This window comes from Pocillopora damicornis, chromosome 1 (genome assembly GCF_964200805.1).
Source record: "Pocillopora damicornis chromosome 1, jaPocDami1.2, whole genome shotgun sequence".
NCBI classification, from domain to species: Eukaryota; Metazoa; Cnidaria; class Anthozoa; order Scleractinia; family Pocilloporidae; genus Pocillopora; species Pocillopora damicornis.
The window spans coordinates 30302865-30311991 of record NC_142670.1 but is presented as its reverse complement, the minus strand read 5'-3'; the positions used below and the strand labels follow the sequence as shown (position 1 = coordinate 30311991).

Below are 9127 nucleotides of genomic sequence, written 5' to 3'. Positions count from 1 at the left end.
AGAAACAAGTTCAAATTACTTTCAATAGATGGTTTCATTTTCCCACGACACTTGATATGTTTTGCCATGCCGCGGTTCAACATTCACGTGAAGTTTAGGTAAGATTGGCGTTCGACGAAGACGCTGTGGAGGGATCGAGCAAAATTCAAGTTCGTGACTTCTAAAGCGTTTTCAATTATTCAAGAATCACTGAGATGAAATTTACATAAGTGGACATTTCGCCGCGAACGTCTCTTTTCAGCGAATCAGTAGAGCTACATAAACAAAGGCACCTCTCAATGTCGACTTTGAATGTGTGATAAACAGGTAATTGATCGATGAAATAAGAGGCAATGAAATAACTAGCTCTTTAGGAAAAAAAAAAAAAAAAAAGAAAAAAAAAAGGCAGAATGTGCATCGAAGAAAAAAACGTGAAAATGAAGTCAACTTATTGCCGTCTTTCCTGTGGCTAAAACATAGCGCTCTGTTTAAATGCTCCGTTCAAAATATATTTTTGAAAAATAAAGGTTTCCATAGCGATATGTTACCCCGTGTGCCATTGTTTTCACAGCCTTTTATCGTACGTAGTTTCTTTACAAAACAGGCGTGTGCTAATCATTATTGAACCAACGTCTAGAAATTGAATATCACATTGAAAGACCTATTTGCCCTTGACTCTCTTGACTTAAAGGAGTTTCTCCAGAGAGGTAAGGATGTTATCTTTGGTTGATCATTCCACCAAGAGTTCACACGTAAAAAAAAAAAAAATGTATCACACTTGTATAAAATATTCAAGGTGAGCCAAGAAAAAAAATATTCTCAGTGTGGTGGGCGTGCATGATAATTCTGTATGGCTTGTATATGAATGAATGAATGAATGAATAGAGACGCGATCCAATTTAAGCTTTTTGATTTTCTTCGCCAGTATATCGTGGACCAAACGTACAGTTTTTTTTTTTAAGCAGATCGTTAGGGTGAAGGAGGCCCTAAATCATACTAAACGTATCAAATTAGTTACACTTCTCTCAGATCACACCTGCTCCGTAAGTACTCCCTTGTACCGCTAAATAGATATTTTGCGTGTATCTTGCCCTAAAAAACCTGAGTAAAAGGATGTGAGTTGGATACTAAAATTTACGGGGAAAAGATAGTGTTAGACTCACGGTAGTTTCCAATTACTAAAAAAGCTTACCAAGCTTTGAATTAAAAGTGAGGTTATTACGTCATCTGGCGCGTGTTTTGGTCTCTCTTTGCTAAGTCAAAAATATACTTTGGACTAAGAACGTTATAAGAGGAATCGAATCGACACACAATTTCATTCAGTTAGCCCTAAATAAGTGGAAAAGTCAAAATACGAATAATTTATTATAATTTTTTTAGCTTTATAATTATTTTGCTACTTTTTCTTGGAGAGAATACTTTATTTACGGCAGAAGGTTTTATTCACAATAACAACTAGCCGGCTTTTTAAAAGAGCTTTTTATTTGTTTACATAGAGGGGCTTAAAACTGCATCATACTTTAGTGATACCATTATTATTGTATTCTCATTTCGAACAGATGGAATATTTTGTTGTGTATCTTAAAGACCACTGATGATCAAGGTTTTGATAGCTTTTGTTAATAATACTGACATGTGCAGTCAGAAGTAGATATCTTAGCGTCATGGCGTCATGGTCGAGTAATTATGATTGAACTGTAGATTTGACAGAAAAAAGAAAAGTTTCCCTATTTTCAGCTTTTATTAATATGATTTGCCACAGAAAAACTCTCCTGAATCAACTTAGTAATATTTCAAGTTTTGTTTTCACTGCGCTTTCGTACAGGGTTTTATTGCATCATGAATGCTCTTTGAGAATGCGAAAGCACACAAGCTGGCAATGACCTACAGAATCGAGACAGAATTTGAGTCTTCGGTGAATTCATTCAGCGGCTAGTTACTAGGCGACCATTTTGAGTGGCTATTAATGTATTTTACTCAGAGTATAAAACCTTTCTTCTGCTGTGATCTAAATCACTTGATAGTTATTCTTTGACTGACAAGGCCGAAAAAAAAATTGACAAAAGTAACATTCCCAATGGGTTGACCACTGAGTAGCGTGGAACGTCATGTGGTATTAAAAAATATTTATGAAGCCTATTATTTTCTCGGTAATTTTTTTTTTTAATGAAAATAAATTTGTATTGATGATAATACGTTTTCGGAGGCTAGAGTGCAAACCACGTCTAAAAAAGTAATTTCATATTTATGAGAATTTGATATTGATTTTCTTAAACTGAGCCAATGACTGGAAATTTTGTTTTTAATTTAACGGGTGTGTCGTCGTGCTTCCCATCTTGACAACGAGTAAAGCTAAGTGACGCACGAAAAGTAAATTTCAACGCGATTCGAAGTCGGTTCTGAGTTTCAATTCGTCAATCTCTACTATCCTAGTACAGTTTTGATAAGAACACCAAAATGCAATTTACTTGGTCAAGCAAAATCAATAAATCACTTCATGTTTGCTCTAAGCTTTCGTTTGATGGGCAAAAGCTCCCGATAAAATTGAATGCATGTAACCGTCGCCCCGTAAAAACTATTCACACTCAGATGAACGCAAAGGAAGTTGACAAGAAAAACGGTTGAAAACTTTCCGCCCGGCCGCCAGCTAGTCTAGATTTCTTGCCGCTGCTAGGAACTTCAAATCTATGTAATTATTCCAAATAAAAATTAGCTATACAAGAGAAAATTAGCTCTTTGTTCCAAAATATCAAATACAAAGTGTAAAAATACTGAATTACAATGAAATCGGTAAATGAATTCTTAGGTTCAATAACGTTATTTAAAATTCGTAGTACTGCTAAAAGAGCTTTTATATTCTTTGTCTAAGTATAACTTAGTACATAAAGATATTTTTTGATCGAATCTTCTTTTTGTTGCCAAATGCCGATGACTTGAGTTGAAACGCCAATGATCTGATCAAGTTAAATATTGGATTTTAAAGAAATATCTCCCTCGCTTCTATTTTAATGTGCTCGGTAGTGTGAACTAAAATCGTTTGAACAAGAATTTGTAAATGTGAGCTGTTAAAACTGAAAAACCTCGTTCGGCTTTTGTCGCAAATAGTATTCAAAGAACAATGACATAATTTAGATTCGAATTTCGCAAAAGCTGAGCAAACACCAAAGTATTTTGCATGTATTATATCCATGTAACCAACGAGAAACAATCTGTAAACGTATACTTGATGTTCCTGTGAGACAGGCAACACCTTTGAACTCGTTCATATAAACGAAAAAAAATTATTAAGGCTGTGAAGAGATCTTAAGAAGTGAGGGTAAGTGGAAAACAAGTTGTTTTAAGAGAATATTCCGCTTGGTGACTCTTCTGAATTTATCTAGGGCTTAAAAAGGTGACATTTAGCTGCTTCAAAAATTTCGGCAACATCGCCTACGAAAAAAGACTCACTCATTGTTTGTTGGAGACTTTCGATTTCACCTGTGTGTGTTCCATCGATCATAGTTGGACTTAATTATTGAAACTTTCAGGAGTCTCAATAAAGGCGGTACCTTCATGACTTCTAAATTCAATTTTGATTTCTAGAAATCAAGTACACTTAACAAGTGATCCTTTGATGCTGTAAGCTGAAAGGAAAGACTCTAGGTTGGTCTGAAGTTGATTAAAAGTTTGAGACAGTGAGATCGCGGAGGTGAGAGCGTTAAGATTTTTCGGCGTCTCGCAGACTGAACCTTTTCAATCGCACGAAAGAAGAAAAAAAATTGTCGTCTTTCTCAGTAAAAAATGGAAATATAGCAAAGTAAATAACATGCCGAAAATTTGCAAAGCATATATTGCTAGAAAAAGAACAGCGAATTACCGAGTTTTATCTCCAAGTAACTGTCTCCGTAGCCAGAAATATGTTCTTTCATTTAACAAAGAGTTATAATTATTTGCCTTTTGGTCCGATTATATTGTTGTCATGAAAGAGAATTGTTAATTAAGGGATGCCGTGCTATAAGTAACATGAATTAACGACTACTCCTGTAAATGAAAGAGGTTTCTTCATTGTCCACAAATTAAAGAAAATGTGTTTAAACTCTTCCGCCAATCGCAGTGTCCAGTAAATCGTTGTTATGTCAGCTGATGCAGATAAGTAAACACGGCTTAACCAAACTTGTATCATTCACCGTCGTAACCTTCTGAACTCCAGTACAAATCCGCAAGACAAAGAAGAAGTTTGCTGGTTTTTTCCGGTAAATAATAATCTGTAAGGGTTTGATAGGCTTTTATATTTCACAAGGGTCAGCTTTTACGAAAGGGCAGAAAGTGAAAAACTTCGAGAAATCCGGAGAGAGAAAGAGAGAGGGAGAGAGATCCGTCGGCTGTCCTGTGAATATGTTTGTGAGGTTTCATTTCATTCCCATGCCAAAATCAAATATGCCACGTTAAGTTTGGAAAGTAAACAGCCTTTGCTTTGCTCTTTTGCAGTTCAAAAAGATCCATCAAGATGCCAAGATCCTTTCTCGTAAAGAAAACGACGCAAAACTTCAATCTGAAAAAGAGGTCTTTCGATGTTGGGAATTCCTCAGTGGAAGCAACCTCACTCAGTTCTCAAGGTTAGTCCAGGAAGCTATTTCTTGATGCATAGAGTTTTCCTTTGTGGTTTTTTCGACTATGCATCTATCACCCTAGTCACCCTAGTCTGGTAAAACGATATAAATGAACCCCTGGCCTCAAAAATTTGCTCTAGATCTACTGATTCACGATATCAGTTCTCCTCCGCAAGTTTCATGTGCGAGCTTGGAGGTAGCTCAGAGTAAGACCGCGTGGTTACAGACAGTCTTCAAATCTTTATACTTAAGAGTTATGATTTTAAGAGGAAAACTGATACTTAATGGGTTCCCTCGGCCTTGTCTGGAATCCAAATTTGCTATAATTACGCATTTAAAGATTTATTTGAAAGCCAAGTGCACCACGGTGACAATTTTTTGACGAAAGAGCGCATTGAACGCATGAGAAGATCAAATGCAAGAGCGGATTTTCTTCTGATAAACGAAAGTTCCGAAAAAGTAATCAAAAGCGAGCGGTTCCATTTTAGGTAACTAATATTAGCGTGACAAACTACGAATTAATTTTGAGAAGAAAGTATTTCAGGTTCTGTTCCACTTACGACTGTTAATGAAAAGAGATTATCCTGAAAAAAAAATTCCGTGTTTTCTTTTTAATAAAATCCTTTTCAATTGATAGTTACTTAAAATCAGAACCGTTTTCATTGAAAGAGGAACTGTTTACTTTTATGATAGATAACGAAATTCTCGCCAATGGCTGATAAGGCAATGTGCGCCAGTTAGAGAGGAGAATCAACTCTTTGGTCTCGGTGGAGAATAGGTTAATATCAAATTAAATGTAAGCCGATTTTCCAGTTTATCCATTCGGTTAAATAAAGTTCATTAAAAAAAAAAAACCGGTTTAAAGGATAAGCCGCTTAACGTTTCTGGTTTTATACCATATCTTAAACAATGACTAAATTTTTAATTTAATTTCAAAGAAAAATCAAAAGGTTTCTTCTAACGATTTGAAACGGTTCCAAAGAATATTTAATCACTATTCACCGAAGTGGAGATGAAAAGCTGTTTTGGTAGACATGTACACTAAAAAAGTGAAATAACATAAAACACACACACACACACACACACAAAAAAATTATTTTAACTCATTTATTTGTGCAATTATTACAATATTTTCGGGCGAAAATCGCGCGCAGTTAGCTCAGAGGTGAATAACCAAAGATATTCGGAGTTTGAGTAACCAATCAGAGCACGCATTCAACGCCGTTTTCCATTTCAGAATATACTAAATTTTGATATTTGATATTTGACATTTTTTAAAAAATTGTTAACATAGTTAACACTTTTACTCCCAAATCTCATTAGTAATTCTCATAACTGTCTACCTTACAATTATTTTGATAGTGGTTTGGGGAATTGAAATATTTCCTTATTCTCATCACTTGTCTGTTTGACATGGTATCGATATGATATTTAAGGATAAATTCTGTCTTGGTCACTTATGGAGTTAAAAGGGATACGTCAACGACTCCTTTTACTCCAACAGTTCAGAAAACTTTGAAGGTTCTTCGAAGAAAAAAATAGCATGAAATGCACTCTTCCATCGAAAATATTTTCTGGGTTTTATATTTGTGTGTTTCCACATGCAACATGCTCTTAGATGTAGCGCCCAGTTTTTTCTACCTATGTTTAACACCCTTTAGAGTGACTGACATCTAATTTCTCCTCAACATATCACCTCTGAATCAAACACTAAGGTAATGAGAACAAAGGAAATGATCACCAAGCAAAGAACTCTTAATTGTTCAAAGGAAAATTCTCCTTTTCAGCACCTTAAGAATTTATGGAGATTAGTGTGGAGAATGTTCATGCTGATGTTAGGCTGAAAATATTGGTCAATGGAAAATTATGGTAGAAATCTTTACTCCATGATAGTCCAACAGAAGAAGCTTACATTTTCCTTTTCTTTATCTGTACAGAAGAAGCATTCATCGAAAAGCTGCCGCATGCTGAAGTAAAAGCGACCGAGATCGAAGACCCTCACACAGTTGACATCCAAGGCCCTTTCCTGAAAGAGAGAGGGTTGGAATTGAATCATTTTCAAAAGTCCTCAAATCTTGAGTTCCACCAATCAAAGGAGAGAATTTTCACAGCCAATCAGAGCGCCTTCCAGTACCTCAGCGCACCCATGAAGGTTGAGCGCGACTCTGTTGATATAAACTTTCACGGTGAAACCGTTGATGACGTACAACTGTTAAAGTCAAACAGCACTTTTGTGCCGTTGAGAATCAAACAAGAAGTCAGGGATGATGGAGACGATTTACAAGACGTAGAATTGGAGAGAGATGGCTGGGAAGGTCATGTTACTGAAAGTATTTCACGAGAGTTCTTTAACGAAAAGTTGGTGCGCCATCAATCAGATGCGGTAAACAGTGTCTCACTATGCAACTCTGCCTTAAGTGTCAACTTCGAAGAGGATGGAGACGGAAAGTTCGAACTGTCTTCTTTCCTTCAATTCAGCGACCTCGGTAGATTTGTAAAACAAGAGAAAACATCAGCAGTTCTTCCCGAGTATTCCACGTTCCTCCCGTCAAGTTCTGAAGAAGATTTGAAACTGGGTCCGCAGAATGGCGAAACTGCAAGCAATGTAGAGACGAATTTGCAACAAAAACCTGCCAAGACAAATGCTTCCTCCAGCAAGAAATACCGCTACACTTGTGATGTATGCGACAAATCTTTCAGCCGCTCGAATACGTTAACGACTCATAAACGCATCCACACTGGAGATAAACCATTTATCTGTGAGCAGTGTGGCCGCGCCTTCAGGCAGCCGGGAAACCTGACACGTCACCGACTGACGCACACCACCATAAAACCGTACGTGTGCGTGCAGTGCAACAAAGCCTTCAACCGTGCGTCTAACTTGCATACACATATGCGCACGCATACTAATTACAAGCCATTCGTGTGCGACTTCTGCGGAAAGGGATTCCATCAGAAAATTGACATGAAGATCCATCGCTACACTCACACGGGAGAGAAGCCCCACAAGTGCGACAAATGTGGGCGGGGCTTCAAGCAGTTGACACATTTGACGTACCATCTGAGAACCCATTCCGAGATGCGCATGTACCAGTGCGAGTATTGTGGAAAGGGTTTTAACCAGAAGGGAAACTTGCAGGCTCACATCTATGGCCATACCGGTGAACGGCCTTTCAAATGCCAGGTCTGTGGGAAAGGATTTACACTGGCTTCCACTTTGAACACGCACAAGAGAACACACGCTCCAAAGAAACCTTTCCAATGTCAGTTTTGTAGTAAAGCATTTTATCAAAAGAACGCCCTAAAGACGCACTATATTGCATCGCATCCATATGCCAACGGAGTGAGCCTTCTTTAAAATAGCGTTTTAGAGACTCGAAGTGCTCTCGTTTCCAACATAAACTGATAGAATCAAATCATCGTTAAGTAATAGCAAAACATAAATATATCATTAATTAGCAGTAAAAGCGCAGTTAAGATATAAAGCTAGTCTAACTTTAAGTTCAAGATTTAATGTCAAGCGTTTCTACTTCACAAGCAGAACGTCAAGATATTCATGGCACCAGTCCTGGTCACGAGTCTGACTTAGATTTGAGATACGCATGGACTTGAGCACCTTAGTGAATTAATCGATATTTCGAGCGATTTGGTAAAGGTGATGCTGTTTTTCTCTATTGTACAAATTAGTCGTAAGAAGAGCTTATTATTCCTTTAATCCTTAAGAGTGACTGGCTTCAAATTTCTCCTTACATTGTCTTCCTTGAATCAAATATAAAGTTCATGAGAATAAAGATAATGATCATCAATTCCAGAAGCTGCTGATTGTCAACCAAATTCTCCTTTTCAGAACTAGAGGAAATTTAAAGAGAACACTGTGGAGAATATTAATACTTAGGTTAGGGTGTAAATAGTTAACGCGTTTCATGTATATTTAGGGGAACACGTTTTGCACAACGAACATTTTTTGCGTATTAAGGCAATTTTTAACTCTATATTTACGAGAGAGTGCCAGCCATCGGGCCAATAAAGTAAATTAGTTTAAGTAATTCGACATCCTTTCACGCTTCATAAATCATCTCCACAACGAATGATGGAAATAAAATATTTGAACAGTTCTTCAGCTTCATTTTTTTAGTTATATTGTGTACCTGGGCCCAGTTTTGAAATCTGCATAGTAATTGTTGGAAAAATTTCAAACAATTGAAAAACTTGGCTTGCTAATTTACATCACTGAAACCTTTATTTTGACGTTTTTTAACTATTGATTCACCTATCACAATGCAAAATGTTTTGGAAATGTTTCAAGTTCATTTGAACGAACATTGTATTTCGTTTTTTCTGTAACAGGTAGATTGCGGGTGTCGTTTACATATGTCTAGTAAGCTCGTATTCGGTGGAAAAACTCAAGAATCAAAACAATTCTCAGTGGTGACTGCACGTCTATCTCCAGAAGTTCGAGGAAATTAATTTGCAAGGAATAACGGGAGCTTGTGCTGTTTACTTCAAGTACCAACTGCAAGCAGAAAAATCGATTTTTCATGCCAAAACAAAAGGATCAC

The 9127-nt window shown here is 36.8% G+C and overlaps 1 protein-coding gene across 5 annotated transcripts; it reads left to right on the top strand.

Moving 5' to 3' along the window:
• Nucleotides 1-577: 577 nt before the first annotated feature.
• LOC113670485 (uncharacterized) lies at nt 578-8681 on the top strand. Of its 5 annotated transcripts, none has more exons than XM_027186627.2 (4): nt 3197-3295; nt 3562-3621; nt 4447-4574; nt 6506-8681. In XM_027186627.2, the coding sequence occupies exons 3-4, from the start codon at nt 4466-4468 to the stop codon at nt 7924-7926; spliced, it is 1530 nt and encodes a 509-aa protein (XP_027042428.2). In that variant the 5' UTR covers nt 3197-3295; nt 3562-3621; nt 4447-4465; the 3' UTR covers nt 7927-8681. The 5 variants fall into 5 exon arrangements, with proteins under 5 accessions (XP_027042430.2, XP_089065183.1, XP_027042428.2 ...); XM_027186630.2 differs by having other exon boundaries at nt 3562-4211; XM_027186629.2 differs by lacking the exons at nt 3197-3295; nt 3562-3621 and adding an exon at nt 578-686.
• Nucleotides 8682-9127: the final 446 nt, after the last annotated feature.